This window comes from Rhinatrema bivittatum, chromosome 8, assembly GCF_901001135.1.
Source record: "Rhinatrema bivittatum chromosome 8, aRhiBiv1.1, whole genome shotgun sequence".
NCBI lineage: Eukaryota > Metazoa > Chordata > Amphibia > Gymnophiona > Rhinatrematidae > Rhinatrema > Rhinatrema bivittatum.
Window position 1 is genome coordinate 201,667,749 of NC_042622.1, and position 15,712 is coordinate 201,683,460.

At 44.8% G+C, this 15,712-nt stretch overlaps 1 protein-coding gene across 1 annotated transcript in view; it reads left to right on the plus strand.

Moving 5' to 3' along the window:
* NOS2 (nitric oxide synthase 2) overlaps positions 1-15,712 on the plus strand; it is a 47,546-nt gene that overhangs the window by 14,503 nt on the left and 17,331 nt on the right. The window contains exons 8-18 of the mRNA XM_029613535.1: positions 642-733; positions 3,815-3,956; positions 7,854-7,993; positions 8,560-8,734; positions 9,241-9,342; positions 9,826-10,020; positions 11,488-11,570; positions 12,513-12,657; positions 13,227-13,331; positions 14,565-14,614; positions 15,294-15,468. Of these exons, the coding sequence (XP_029469395.1) occupies positions 642-733; positions 3,815-3,956; positions 7,854-7,993; positions 8,560-8,734; positions 9,241-9,342; positions 9,826-10,020; positions 11,488-11,570; positions 12,513-12,657; positions 13,227-13,331; positions 14,565-14,614; positions 15,294-15,468 (1,404 nt within the window). The remainder of the gene's footprint in view (positions 1-641; positions 734-3,814; positions 3,957-7,853; positions 7,994-8,559; positions 8,735-9,240; positions 9,343-9,825; positions 10,021-11,487; positions 11,571-12,512; positions 12,658-13,226; positions 13,332-14,564; positions 14,615-15,293; positions 15,469-15,712) is intronic.

The window sequence follows — 15,712 nt, forward strand, 5'->3', positions numbered from 1 at the left end:
TGGCTTCCAAGCGATTGCAGTTCTGAAATGGTTTAGCCATGACAGATTTGCCAAATGCATTCTTTTGTTTACCTTTCAAAAGACTTGGATCAAATCACAGAGTGGCGTTAACTCAGGCTTTTTCTTAAATAAAACCCTACTTCTAAACCATTTTCAAAGCCCTTTCCATTTGGTAAAGCTGTACTTTACCTGTGGAAAAGGGCTTTTTTTTTTTTTTTTTAATTGCTCTCCCTGTATGAGGGTAAAGTTATGCTCGGAACCGAGAAAAGCCATCGCCCGGGGGGGCAGGGCTGGGGAGGAGCTTGCACGTACGCACATACATTTCCATGTTTATCAAAGTGTGCGCCTGTTTCTCCTTGGGAGACCTGCCGGCACAAGTTAGCAGGGCATGAACGTCGGTGGCGGGTTTTCCTGGGATTAATTCTCATATTCTCACTTGGACAACTTGGTGCAAACTCTGTGGCTAGAAACTGCCCACCGATTCTGCACCAACACGGGCAACTTGGAAAATTACCCTCCAAGCAGCTTCTCTGGCAGGGGCAAACATTTCTTTAGGGTGGTGGTGGGACAACAAGCTTAAGACGCCGCCCCTAGCCCTCCTGCTGGCACGTTACTGGTTTCTATTTTTTTTGAATCGGCAGGTGTTTGACGCCCGTAAATCTACCACCGCTAAAGAGATGTTTGAACATATCTGCCGCCATCTCAGATACGCCACGAACAACGGCAACATAAGGTACGTCAGGCGCGCCTTTTGATTCCCCTGTCGTCGTCCCCCTGCCGGCGTTTCCAGGGTTGCAGCATGCTCCCTTGGTTGGCTCTCTTTAGCCAGAGCCCTGGCACCCTTCGGAGACACAGGGCAGCACAGCGGTTTACGCCCAACGTCGTGCACTGTTCCCATCTCCTTTCTCCATCCCCCTTTGCTCTTTCTCTGTTGAAGGGATATGTAAATAAATATTATAGGATGTAAAAAAAAAACGAGAGGTTATTTTCGTTCTTATTTAGTATCCCCTCAATAAAATGTGGAATAGGGAGGCTTGCGGGTTAGAAGAGGAAGCTGCCGGAATCATTGAAGGCCACACCTCAGTCCACTATTTTGGTGCTTCGAGCTTTGGAAATACTACAGGGACACATGTCGTCGTCTTCTGTAACACTGCGCCAGCATCGTACCCTGCCCAGGGGCATAAATTTGTGGACGGTGCCCGACATTGTGTTAAAAAACCCAACACATGACCAAGGCTGAGAGCATTCTGCAGACAAAAGCAGAGGAAGGCTGGCTTTGGTTTACCGGCCCTTGTTGGTAAGTTTAGTGGAAAGGTGAAAGGCTGTAGGTGCAGATCTCCTGTAGATTAGATGGCTCCGAGCCCTGAGAAAAGCCATCGCCCGGGGGGAGGGGGGCAGGGCTGGGGAGGAGCTCTTTTACCTCATAGCATTGACTTGACAAAAGATAATAACAAACCCAAACTTTCATTGGCGGAGAAGCATTCTGACTGCTCGCAGTCTATGAGGTGCTGTATTTACGAGGAAATCCATTTTACCAGACACAAAAGCTTGAGCCATAGGACTGCCCGGACAAACCGCCCCTGAGGAAGAACTATAAAACAAAAGACGAAGCGTGTTGGGCTTAGCATCTGTATGGCTTCTTTCCATGGACTTCTGCCATAAATTTCAAAAGATACGTGTCATTATATGGGATCTTTCTCTATCCTTTTGCACAAAATAATTATAAACAATTTTTAACAAAACAAATTCTGAAAAATAGTATTGCACGTCAGTAAAAGATCTATGATTATAAGTCTGAGCTACAAATAATTGAAGCACCGATTCACTGCTCATAAGTGAGTTTGGGTAAGCTCTTTTGTTTTATGACGGTCTCAAATATATAAAATGTATTTGGTGTCACTACATCTTGGTGGTTCTTTCGATAATATTCTGCCTCTTAGTTCTGATTTACTAGAATAGCAGAACTACAAAGCTAGGCATGCAATGGAGCAAACCCTGGACTGAATAGCTTATCCCTCAAACCGGTCCTTGGGCCTCTCCCCTCCCCAGCTCATCGGTTTTTCGGGATAGCCCTAATGCAGAGGTTCTCAACCCAGCCTTTAGGAGGCATTCAGTCAGTCTGGTTTTCAGGATAGCTGCAATGAAGATGTATGAGATAGATTTGCATGCAGTTCTCATGCATATGTATTGGGAATATCCTGAAAACCACCAGCCTAATGAATATGCATGAGATGCTGTATATTTGTATATACTGGAGGCAGTGCATGCAGATCTACCGCATGCATATTTATTAGGGATATTCTGAAATCCTGACTGGTTGGAGTAGGAGGTGGGGGTCAGAAAACAGATTTGAGCACTAGAGGCCTCTGGTAAGCCTGCTGCATATTCCTCTTCGGATCCTCCCAGTGTATTAGGAAATAACCCATTCTGAGAAACTATAGGATAACCCAGAGAGGCTGGTAGTCACTGGAACTGGCTACAGCTCTTGCCCAAGAAGCCAGTCAGAAGCAGGGTGAAGATGAGCTTAATTCCCTTTAGCTTCATTACAGGGTTTTTCTCTCTTTGTTAAGATCAGGCACCATTCTTGCTTTGCTTTTTAGGTCTTATTCTCCATTCTCCTGCCTATACTTAGTCCCAGTTTCATTCCTCTGGTGGCAATCTTGCCACAAATGCCAAATTAACAGTGATGCTTTCAGCCCTTACTGGTATTTATTAGCTTCTTATTTTTAAGCATTTGGGAACATACAGCCTTGCATTAAGGAGGTGCAGGACAATAAACCCAGAATGCTTGCAGGATAGATTTACCAGTAGAGATTGAACTCAAACTGTGTTTGATTGTGTGGAGTTAGTTGACAGTTCTGAGACTGGGGAGACTTCTTGCCTAGGATCATACCCTATCCTTCATTAAGGAACTGCTCAACGCTCATGTCATATCCTTCCTTTTCTGTCGGCTCCACAACATGAGCTCAGTTATGTATTTGCCTGCAGTGTGTGTCAGAGCCGGGTTTGATTCCTGGGGCCAGCCTCAGCTCCTTTGGCCAGCCAGGGCTGGTGTTCTGTGGGGGCAGGCATTCACAGCCCTGGGGGGGGGGGGGGAATAAGGGAGATCCAGTCATCATGCAGCAGCAACATCTGGTGGCCGGCCTTACAGCACACCCACGACCGCACGATTCTGCAGGGAGAGCTGAGGACTCTTGGTGCAATAACTGGGCTATTTGAGTTGGGAGGGGACATAAAATAAGGTAACTCCCCCCCGGATAATTGTGAATTTAAGGTACCATGCCAAGAGAGCATCTACAAAGGGCAGCAAAGATGCAAAGTTAAGGAAACGTTTTCACCAATTTTAGGTTACATTTTCCTAAAACTGGCCATCAGCTTCATGAGAATCTACCATTTTGTTTGTCCTTTCCTTTTGAAAGAACTGGCAAGATTGTTACAAAAAGGTGACAGATAGCAACTTCCAGAGAAATGATTCATGAAACGAATGACGGACTTGTTGCAGATTCCTATCTCTTATTTATAAGCCTCTGGTCCGTCAGCAGCCTATTTCATATTATTTAATGATACCTGGTTTATCTTATTTAGCAGTTCGGCAGGAGTAATCGTTTTGTGATTGTAGTAGTACAGAAAGAGGATCAAAATCTGTATCACAGCCAATATGTCTTCTCTTCATACCTCAACTGGACGTAAAAGCCTGAATCAAATAATTCAATTTGTCCAAGTGAATCTAATATTCCCTTTTCACCAGTAACTCACAGAAGAGGCATTATATTAAATCTCTTTCAATCACATTTGCTTCCTGTTCTGTCTTTAGGTCTGCCATCACAGTTTTCCCACAAAGGACTGACGGCAAACATGATTTCCGAGTGTGGAACAGCCAGTTGATCCGGTATGCCGGCTACCAAATGCCAGATGGGTCCATTTTGGGAGATCCAGCTAGTGTGGAGTTTACTCAGGTGTGTGGAAAACCTGGTGCCCAAACTGAGAAAAAAAAAATAGACTGTGATGGAGAGCGAAACACAATGGTTCCAAAACTTGTCCTATTGACCTCTCAGCCGGTTGGGTTGTCAGACTATCCACAAAGAATATGCATAAGATTAATTAGCATATCCTGGGTCTCCATATGTATGCTAATTTATCTCATGCATATTCATTGTGGGAATGCTGGGAAACCAACTGGCTACGGGGTCAAAAGGACAAGACTGGGAACCACTGTCATAATGAAAATCCATTCAGGAGCTAATTTGACAAGCTTGCCCAGAATCTGACAACAATCTAATTAGTTTTCAAACTTTTAAAAAAAAGAAATGTACAGTTTGTGCAAATCCTGAAGGTAATTGTGGATTTCTCTGGGCCTGCCGTGCGTTTTGCAGAGGTTCTCAGCGAATGCCCTTGAGTGCAGCCAAATCTATAGGGTTCTGAAGAAGCAAACTAGGCTGAAATCCACCTGGCCTGATTCTAGTTTGAACAGAACTTCTGCATATCCCTAGTAATGAGACTAGATTTTGAAGAAAAAGGGGATTGATAGGTACGATGAGCTAAAGGAAGTAGCACTAGGTTAGCCTGCCAAATTTATATCTCTGTATTATCTGTATTTAGTTCTTTAATATTTGGGTACAGTACAGATTCTGCATTTAGCAAGCTAATAGACCTGCTTCTTAAAACAACTGAGGGAAAGACCTTAGTTGCCCAGAACGCTTGTATCTTTAACAGATGTTAGCCTAGTATACATAAAAGTATGAGAGCAGAAAAAGGCCATATGGCCATTCTTGTCTACCCATGCACAACCCTGCTCAGCTCTACAACCCCTGCCGCACCCTCGGAGATCCCCTGTGCTTGGTCCCAGGCTTTGCTGAATCCAGTTGCTGTCCTTGCCTCCCCCTCCCCCACGGGGGAGGCTGTTCCATGCATCCACCACCCTCTCGGTAAAGGAATATTCCCTTACTCCTCAGTCTAGTCTACGGCCTTTAGCCCTCGTCCAATGATGCCCTAATTCAAGAGCCTCCTTTCCATTAAAAAAGACCCCCGCCTCCTGTACATACGTCTACCTAACTCATTATGCATCAGTGCCAGTCTCTATCTAATTAAGTCTAATTACCATATTTGGCACTGGAAAGGATTTTTTGTTCCCTGCAGCAAAATTGGTTGCAGCCTACAATGCTCCCTCTAATTTGTTTCTGAGATGTGTGCAGCAGATATGCACCACTACAGCACACGTAACGTTTGCAAGTGAGTGGAGAGGGGAGGCAGTCCGCCATCTTGTGTGGCTTGTAAACTCCCCCTCCCCCCCACCCAACCGTTTCCATCGTAGCGCCGCCACTTAACCGCTGCTGCCGCCAGGTTCCCAGGCTCCATCTTTCTCCCTCTTTGACTCCATCTCTCTTCCATTCATTGCCATCTCGGTTTTTTTTTTTTTTCTCACTCCACGTAAGAACCATAAGATGTGCCATGCTGGGTCAGACCACCGAGCCCGGAATCCCTTCTCCAACAGTGGCCAAGGAAGTACCGGCTGATCCCACGGATAGTAGAAAGACTAGGGGACACTCCATGAAGTTAGCATGGGGCACATTTAAAGCTAATCGGAGAAAGTTCTTTTTTACTCAACGCACAATTAAACTCTGGAATTTGTTGCCAGAGAATGTGGTTCGTGCAGTTAGTATAGCTGTGTTTAAAAAAGGATTGGATAAGTTCTTGGAGGAGAAGTCCATTACCTGCTATTAAGTTCACTTAGAGAATTGCCACTGCCATTAGCAATGGTTACATGGAATAGACTTAGTGTTTGGGTACTTGCCAGGTTCTTGTGGCCTGGATTGGCCACTGTTGGAAACAGGATGCTGGGCTTGATGGACCCTTGGTCTGACCCAGTATGGCATGTTCTTATGTTCTTATGCTCTTATGTTCTTAAATGCAATTCCTTCTTGCTCATTCCCAGGGATAAGCCGAGACTTCCCCCTCAATCGACCTGGCTAATAATTGATCATGGACTTTTCCTCCAGCAGCTTATCCGAATCCATTTTAAACCCTGCCCCCACCACATCCTCTGATAACAAATTCCATAGCTTGATTGCAAGTTGAAGGAAAAAATATTTTCCCTGGGGTTTTTTTTTTTTTTTTTTTTTTTTTAAATCTGCTGTTCGTACCAGTGGGAAGATTATGTTATAAAATTGCTTGACCGTGTGCACCCGTGCATGCAAATGCCGCTTCTTCCGCGTAAGTGGGGGGGATTTTAAAAGGCGCGCGTGCCGACGCCATTGCCGGTTTTCCCAGTTCGCTCCTAGTTCACCCAGGTAAGGGATAGGACTTCCAGGCCCTCCCTAGTTTAATACCCTTTCTTCCTCCCTGTTAGCCCTGCCTAGAAGTTTTCGCTTGACAATTTACACGTGGGAGGGGCCCCAGGTGCGTGCCTGTGCATGAAAGTATTTACGCGCAGATTTCCAGTTAAAATCCAGGGACGCCCTGCCCTGCTCAGACCACGCCCACTCCCACCCCTCTTTCTGAACTTTTCGTTCAAGTGCGCGCATATCCAGGAGGCGTTTTAAATCCGCTCGGCTTGCGCTGGTCCGACTTGGCACTTTTAAAACTCACCTGAAAGTGGGTTTGCACTCTGGACCCATTGCCAGGTAATACAATGGTCTCCATTCCATTCTCCACACCTTTCCAAATGTTCCCTGACATTTTATTTGATTTTTTTTGAACACCCCCACACATGTAGCTGAGGATTTCAGCACGTTGTCCACATTGACGCTAAGATCCTTTTCCTGGGTGGCGATTGCTAATATTTATCTATTTATTTAGTTATTTAAAAATATTTATATACCATTTTACCAATACAAAACTTGATCAAAGCGGTTTACAATCATAAACAGATTAAAGTAATATTAACTTATGGTAGTAAAATATGAAATGCCTCCTTTCCCATTCTTGCCCTGTCCCTCCATCAACCCTTGATTTCTCTCTTCCCCAGCATCCACTCTCCTCTGCCAGTCATCTGCCCTCCTCTGCCTTTTCCCTATGTCCCCCAGCATCTGTCCCCTGCCATGCTTCCCCTTTCTTCTCCTGCATTCACAGCCCCTTCCTCTTGCACATAACCCCACCTCCACCATCTTTTCCCTCTGGCTTTTGCCCACCTCCGCATCCATACCTCCTGCCTCTGGCACCCCTCCTCCCCCCCCAGCATCCAATCACCCCTGCCATCTTATCCCTCGCCCCCCCCCCCCCCCGCTCTGCACCAACTAATTCAGTGGTAGATCTGCCAGCTGTTGGGGGCTCGTCTGCTGGCACCGCAAGCAACCTCTAAACTCGCAGCCCGGCACTTCTTGCCGCTGATCTCTTGCATCACAGGATCAGCAGTCGGAAGAGCCAGCCTGTGAATTCCAAACTCGTTTGCAGTGCCAGCAGATGAGCCCCAGCAGTTGGCAGCCGGAGGATGGGCTCTGCTGCCCCCTCATACTGGCGGGATTGTGGGCAGGATGATGGAGGAACACTGCTTACCAATGCAAAGGATTTAAAATAATAAAATTGTGTTCTGAATTAGTATAGAAACAGTGACTATGACAACAGATAAGGTCCATAGGGCCCATCCAATCTGCTCATTGTATATTCCTGTTGCAGTATTGTAAACCCTATTTGATCTCCGGCCTTACCCTTCACTGCTCAGTAACTGTGTCGGGGAAAAGCTGGAGGCCAAGTAGAGTCTGTGATATTGCAATGAGATTATTACGTTAACTGAGTAGCGAGGAGAAGGTCGAACTCAATGAACCTCTGGTTTTCTTGCAGCTTCTATAACTCTATATAGAGATCTTTTCCATAGTGAAGCAACTCTTTCTTGCTAAAGAAATTCTGCTTTCTTTCAGCTGTGCATTGAGCTGGGATGGCGACCCAAGAACGGACGCTTTGATATACTCCCCTTGCTTCTCCAAGCAGATGGAAAAGACCCAGAATTATTTGAAATCCCCCCAGACCTTGTTCTTGAGGTGTCAATGGAGCATCCCAAGTAAGACTTGACTTTATGATGAATCTACTCATGAAATATTACTTCTTTTAATAAGAATGATGATATAGTAACCCCTGACTGTCAAATTATGAGTTTTATGTTAGAATATTATTAAATTAACTCAACCGATACATATCCACAGTAGTGATTTTTTTCAAATGGCAGATAAATCCTATGTTATTTCTTATCCTGGGCTTTATATATCTCTAAAAACACTTACGGAACATATCGTCAACAAGTAATCAAAATTATTGATCGTGAGGAAATATACTGTATGGAAATGAAACATTCATGGTGAGCATAATGCTCTGTATAGATTATTGATCTTAAAATGTCCAGTAAGTTGCACTATATCTTATTGGAAAGACTAGGGTGAGAAGAAACATAATAGATATTTTTTATACATTGTATAGCAAATAGATTGTAATAATGAAAAAAAAAATGACTGTTAAACATATAATTTACTTATTTGCTCTTTAAAATTTTTAAAGCTAATATTTACTTTATCCCACGTGGGAGTACAAACAAGGCATATAGGTAACATGTACAACTTCTCATTGCAAAAGGTACGAGTGGTTTAAAGAGCTGGATCTGAAGTGGTTTGCGCTGCCTGCGGTGTCCAACATGCTTCTGGAAGTAGGCGGCCTAGAGTTCCCAGCTTGTCCTTTCAACGGCTGGTACATGGGGACAGAAATCGGTGTTCGAGACTTCTGCGACGTGCAACGCTACAACATACTTGAAGTAATAAATCTTCTAAGCAGATCTTTCTACTGCACGGAAGAGCTGCGTATCTATATGCAGAATGCTGACATGGCAGGGCAGTGCTGGGGAAGGTGCTGCCTCTTCTGCGCTGACGTTACAAGTTAGAACGCTGGGAGGTCTGCAGCACGAGAGGGCCTGTTATTCCTATGTTGGCATGCTAGGGATTACTGTGGGAGCTGCTCCAGCGCTGGTAACGATGTCCTTCCAGTGCTGACTGTACAAGTTGGTGCCGGGGGAAGTACTGCAGTGCGGGGAGGTCCTGTGTTTTACGTGCTGACAATGCTGGGCACTACTAGGGGAAGTACTGCACTGCTGGCAGAGCTGTCTTTCTGATGCTAAAACACCACGACAGTTTGCATTGCCTTAAACTTTGTTCCAAATGAAGGTCATGTTCAGCTAATAATAGGCCTGTATCTCACAGAAGACAGAGCATTTGGAACACGTGAAGGTCTTTACTAAATGCTTTCTCTTCTTTCTGCATGCAGGAAATAGGCAGACGAATGGGCCTGGAAACGCACAGGCTGGCTTCTCTATGGAAAGACAGAGCCGTCGTAGAGATTAATATCGCCGTCCTTCATAGTTTCCAGGTGACTCAACATTTAAATTTCATTTTTTTGTAGGCATTATAATAATTATTTTTTTAATAGTAAAAATACAGTATGTCTCTGCTGCCCGGTGTAAGTGTTAAGGCAGTGCAATTAATTGTATAGCGCCAACCATTCACGACAACTTGCAAACATCAGCCCTGGCAGTATGCATTCACCATCACCACCACTGATGTTAATGGAGATGCAGAGGGTTATCATGGCAAGCTGCAAACATGACCACAGACTGATATTGTCTTCTAACTGCCAAAAATGTAGAAAGGTTTTGTGATAGATGTCAAATTTAATTTCTTTCTTAATGACTGTTGCCTGGAAAAAATGCAGCAGCTGCAGAACCCCAAATTAATTATTAGCTGAGCTCCCTCTTGCAGAATATTATTCTTTCTGTTTTTGGTAAATGTCAATGGGTTGGTCATCAGACTGTATTTTAAATTTTGGCCTCCATTTAATCTTGGGCATGTTTAGAAACACAACGTCACCATCATGGACCACCACTCGGCCGTGGAGTCTTTCATGAAACACATGCAGAATGAGTACCGCCTTCGAGGAGGCTGCCCCGCCGACTGGGTTTGGCTCGTGCCTCCGATGTCGGGAAGCATTACCCCTGTCTTTCACCAGGAGATGCTCAACTATGTTCTCACGCCCTTCTACTATTACCAGGTGAGGCCATTCTCACTTTCTTGCAAGTCCTTGCTCGCGTCAGCTGGCAAAGTGAGAACATTCAGATGTTGCCTCCAAAGCTTCAGACATGGCGTAGTGGAAGTTGGCATTCACTCTGTGCCCGGTTGCCAGTCCAGCTCCATCCATACCATTGTGAGACTGCAGCTCTGCCCTGGTTTTTTTAATACCCATCCCTCATGCACTTTGCTTCTCATCCTCCTCCTTTCTGCATTGACATGGGAGATAAAGAAAACCAGGCCTGACCTACACCGCACAATGACATGAGGTTAGGAAGCCACAAAGCAGGGGGTTATATTGAGAGGTGAGTCAGAAAACCAGGCCTGAGCTGATATCCCACGATGACATGGAATTTTGTTAAAGCTCATTTGCCTCACACACAGAGGCTTATTTGTGCTCTACTGGATTATCCTGAGTTTGGACAGTCAGCATAGCATTGGCACTACTGTGTGATACTGTACTGATTTCTACGAAAAATGATCCTATATGGCAAACTCCATCTCAACTGCCATACTCCTGTTAATTCTCTGGCAGGAGATAAAGGAATTTAAAAATCAGTAAAAATGGCCGCCCTGGCAGCTCAGTTGCAGGCAGCCCTCCCAATGCCTTGGTAATGAGTACTGAAGTGCATTGCGTGACATCTGCTGATTGCCTCTGCGTAGAGTCGAGCCCTTCAGAGTTGCTCTTAATGGGTAGAAGGGGTGGGGGGAGTGGCTGGAGCTGTGTCGTCCTTGGAGGCCCCCACTCATGCCCCATGGACAGGAAGCTTGGATCAAGGACGAGGAAGCAAAAGACATTACAGAGGAAAAACCCACAATCGATGGTTCAATAGTCCAAGGCTCAGTCTTCCCATTGGGACAGGTCTTGACTAGATCCAAATGGAAGGAGAAAGCAAGAGGCTCTGGATGGAAAGAAAACTACATTTAAAAAAAATGAACTTAAAGAAGATTTTAAAGATTTAAAAATCAGTGCCTTTGCCTTCCTTTTCTATTTCTTTAAAATGGAAAAATGGTCCCTTTTATAGCAATAGCAACACTGCAGGCCAAAACACCTGATTTATGAAAGGATTTTCATGAGAAGATTACAGGAGAAACCCTTTCATAAAACTGGGTCAAAATCACTAAATTGCTCCGACCTTCTAAGAGTGACTTTGTAGTACCTGAACTTTTAAACTAAGTTATTCTTTTACTTCTGCTCTCCTGAGTCAGCTGGGGATGTGAATGCTGCAGAAGTAGCATTCACAGCCCCCCAAGGATGGCAGGAGTTGCATAGTTAAGGAGGCCCATTAGTTGTGTAGGCCGTGACTTCCTCTACCCCTCACTCCAGATCTGTGGAGAAAAGGCCGCAGCCCCTCGGCTGATTCTGATTGAGCTGGAAGTCCAAGAAGGAGCAAACAAGTCACAAAATAATTTCATGCACTTGCTTTAATTTGTACTTCATGTCTTCCAGATTGACCCCTGGAGAACCCATGTGTGGCAAGATAAGCACTGTAGAGCAAAGAAAAAGGAAATCAAGTTTAATGTTTTGGCAAAGTAAGTTTCTAAGCTGATGAATGTTTCTTCAATCTCCAGGAGATGCCCCACAGCTAATGTAGCACCACCACCATCCAAAACAACAATAAGAGTGTTCTTCCAAATACTAAATCATCTCTTTCTTTTCTCTGGTGATTCTTTCTTGGGTCTTATTCTGGAGTCTTCTTTCTTTTTCTTGTCCAAATTGATGACTTTTGGAATGCAATATGTGCACACTTCGATACAGAACCACTACTCCCTTTCCTGGGCTTATTCTTCAACTCTTTGCACTACTGTTGACTTTTATGAGGGCACTTTTTGAAGCGATATTACATGGGTCAAGATTGGTTTAACCTGCATACATTGGCCTTTTCTGAAAATTACCATCCCTCAGTGCGTTCACAAGTACACACGTGTTGCGCCATAATGCAGACAGTTCCAGCCATATTTTAAGGAGGCATTCACTGCGCTGTGTTTAGGTCACTGGGGGAGGGAGGGGGAGAAAATAGCAACTGTAGACTGCATGTTCAACTCTACACACATCGTTTTCCACGGATAAACACCCCACCTGAAAAAGGAGGTGAGACCAAGGGCAAAAGCCCACAAGTTAAGAAGTATCACCAGATTTTGTCCCATCTGAAGCTTGCCCCCTTCTTGGCGTGTTGTTAGCGTGAGGCTCCGGTCAGGATCAGCACAGCAGGGCCCCCATGGATCTCCATTTAAAATGGTGGGAGTGGTTGGGTGGGCGAAACCTTTCCAAAAACTGTGAGCAACTTATTTCTCTTTGGGAATTAAAAACAAATTCAGAATAGTAAGGGGCAGCTTCATGATTCTTCTCTCTCTCTTTTTTTTTTTTTATTGTCATTTGAAATGCCTTAAACAATGAGGCTGGTATTGCTGCTTTAAATGACGTGAGACTATTTACTGGATTTGAGAGTCCGAATTATGTTTGAATTTTCTCAGGGCAGTGCTCTTTGCCTCGGTGCTATTGCGAAAGTCCATGGCAGCTAGACCAAAGGCAACTGTACTGTATGCAACAGAGACTGGGAAATCAGAAACCCTGGCAAAGAAGCTCTGCGCCTTGTTCAACTGTGCCTTCAGTACTAAGGTAAGAGGGAGATTCTTATCTGCAGGTACGATCTGAGCTGTGCTACCGTCCTCGTGCCCTTGGTCAAGCTCCACAAGCGCAAAAGGTCTTCAGATATTACGGGGTACATTTTAAAAAACTCAGGCTCTATGCAGATAAAACCAAGGGGGTCACGTGGGTAAGAAGAACATAAGAAATGCCACACTGGTACAAGGCCAGTGGTTCATCGGGCCCAATATCCCATCTCCTACAGAGGTCAGTCTGGGTCTCTTGGAAGAACCCAACAGAAGCTAATAGGGAAATAGTGAGGGGGGCATGGAAAGCGCAAACTCACACTCAACATCCCCTGGCTTATGAGTGAGGTTCATTCCTGTCACATATCGTGCATTATCAAAGCTTTATTATATGTCCCATAATCCAAAGATTGTTTAGTATATAACTGAGTAAAACTGTTTGACCTGGTTATCTAGAAGCACTGAAGACTGCCACTTCTGATTATAGCTTCCATACAGACCGGAAGAATTAATCCTCAGCTAACAGACTGTTCACCTCCACTAGCAAGTTTTCCTCACTCTGTTTGTCTCTTGCAGATCCTCTGTATGGATGAATATAAGTTCAGTGACCTAGAGAAAGAAACCCTTCTTCTGGTGGTTACCAGTACCTTTGGAAATGGGGATTGCCCTGGTAATGGAGAGGTAGGTCAAATGATTTTATATATTTGTTAACCTGACAGCCTTTCCTCCTACTCTGTGGACCTCCAGCCCATTTGGAAAGCGCCCAAGCTCCATTCACTGCCGTGTACGACAGGGAGTGGAGGGATCTGAAGCTGAGCCACTTTCGTTTGCAACTGCGAACAACCAATGGCATGGCTTGGATGTCTATGGGTCTCCCCAACAATTATCACGTCGGTATCTCTGCTCCTCCTGGCTTATTAACACTTTTCCTGATTAGGGTTTTCCATGTGTTCTTCGTTCCATGTGTTCTTCGTTCTGTAGCCTCTCAAGAGTAAGCGCATCTGCTCGGGCTTCCAGGAAGCTTTTTACAAGCAGGCCTTGCTCTTGACTTTAAAGAACATTTTTAAGAAGTCCAGGAACATTCAAAAGAATCCCCCTCCTGTCAGCTCTCAGGACGTAATGAGAGCCAGCTTATGGAGCGAGAGTGGGTTTTTACAAATAAACAATCCTTTTCTCAGTCACGTGGGAAAGGCAGAGAGCTTCAAACAAGTAATTCAGATTTCAAGCCACAGAAAAAATTAGTCCTTTAAGCCAACAGTTAAGTGAGCCTGAAGGAAGGTAGGAGGCAGCAGCAGCTTATCCACAGAAAAACTCTGATCAGGGCCTGTCAGTCCGAACTCCTCTGTCTCTGGTCGATGTGGCTCTCTCACCTCTCTGCCATGGACGTATTCGTCTTACTTTCACCCCCCACCCCACCCCCTCCTCGCCATCTTCCCAAAACTTTGCTCTGTCTGAAATCCTTCCTATCCATCACACCTGGAAGGAGGCCTGTGGAGTTCAGAGCTCTGACCCCCCCGGCAGCCTCCCATGGCAGTGCTTGCGAAACTGTTCCAGCTTAACCCTCTGTTACCCTCCTGGGCTTGTAGCACGAGGGACACAAACCCTGTCACAGCCACTAACATGGTGCGTCACCTGTTTTTAATCCCACCCGGGTGGAAATCATGGATTAAAAGCCTTCCTAAGCAGATGTGCTGTTCGATTGAAAGCTGGGACTCCCTGCCCCCGCTTACGGGGGCCTGCATAGTATCCCCAGCCCCATATCAGCCTGAGCAGCAGAGGTTAGTCCCAAAGCCTAAACCCTAAACCCAAATCTATAAACTTTATAAAAACAGGGGCATTGTACGTTGTGGTAGTTTTGTAGTATATTGGTTTTATAATATTGGGCATTTTGTTCTCTCTTTTTTTCGTTAACAGAAATTCAAGAAATCCCTGGTCACCTTGAAAGAATTAAAAAACACGTTCAGGTATACAAATGCTTTATGGCTGCATTTAACATGGCTTCTTGCGTCTGGCCCAAGTAGCTGCCTTTTGTTATAAAAAAAAATAATAATGAAGATGTCAGTCAGCCTGAGCTCTCATTAGAGTCGTCAGTGATTTGATTTCCACAAAAACTGTCTCAAAGTCAAGGTACCATCACTACCATTTTCATAGATGTGTACATATGTAACCTTTTAGCAATGCAAAATGAAAGCAATTATTCATTTTTTTCTGTATAATTTTTGAGACATTAATGGTTGTAAAGAGAAAATTAAAATTCCAGTGCTCTAGATTGGAATTCAAGGGAAGGTTTTGATTGTTCCTTAACATACACCGGGCTGAAGGAACATTTTGGAAAGGAAGAGTAAAAAGTGAGGGATTGCCCCCAGCTAATGAGCAGTTGCTGGCAGTTTTGCATGGCTGGAGCACGGTCGAACCTGTGTCTTCTGTGTGCACTTGTAAAACTGATTTAAGAACATGTTCATGTAATAGTAAAGAGGAAACCTGAAATAGTAAATGACAGTGAACTCTGTCCTGGTGGATTTTGGGATCTAATGAACATTTCCTTCTGGTGGAGGGAAACACCACTTGCTCAATGCAGCAAATGTTGCATTTTTCTTATTTCTTGACTGCCCTTTCGGCTCTCCTCCTTCTCTCTCGATATAGGTACGCTGTCTTTGGCCTGGGGTCTAGCATGTACCCGCAGTTCTGTGCATTTGCTCACACGGTTGACCAGAAGCTAGGGCAGCTGGGTGCTGTGCCAATCACTGTGACCGGTGAAGGCGATGAGCTCGGTGGGCAGGAAGAAGCCTTTCTCACCTGGGCAGTGCACACCTTTAAGGTAATTCTCTTCCCATATGCCCAATAGTTATACCGCTTGGGTATTATTGTATATATATGTTTATGTCTTTTGGGGGGGTAATTTTGTAACCGCCCGCACTGGGGTAATGTCTGCGGGTAAATTTATGCGCGGAGGTTCCCTTTGAAAATGATCTCACCAAGGCGAAGCCACGCAATTTACACCTGCCCATGGGTGAGTGGAGATTTTTCGGAGGAAAGAGCGTACACATACTGTGGAAAATGCA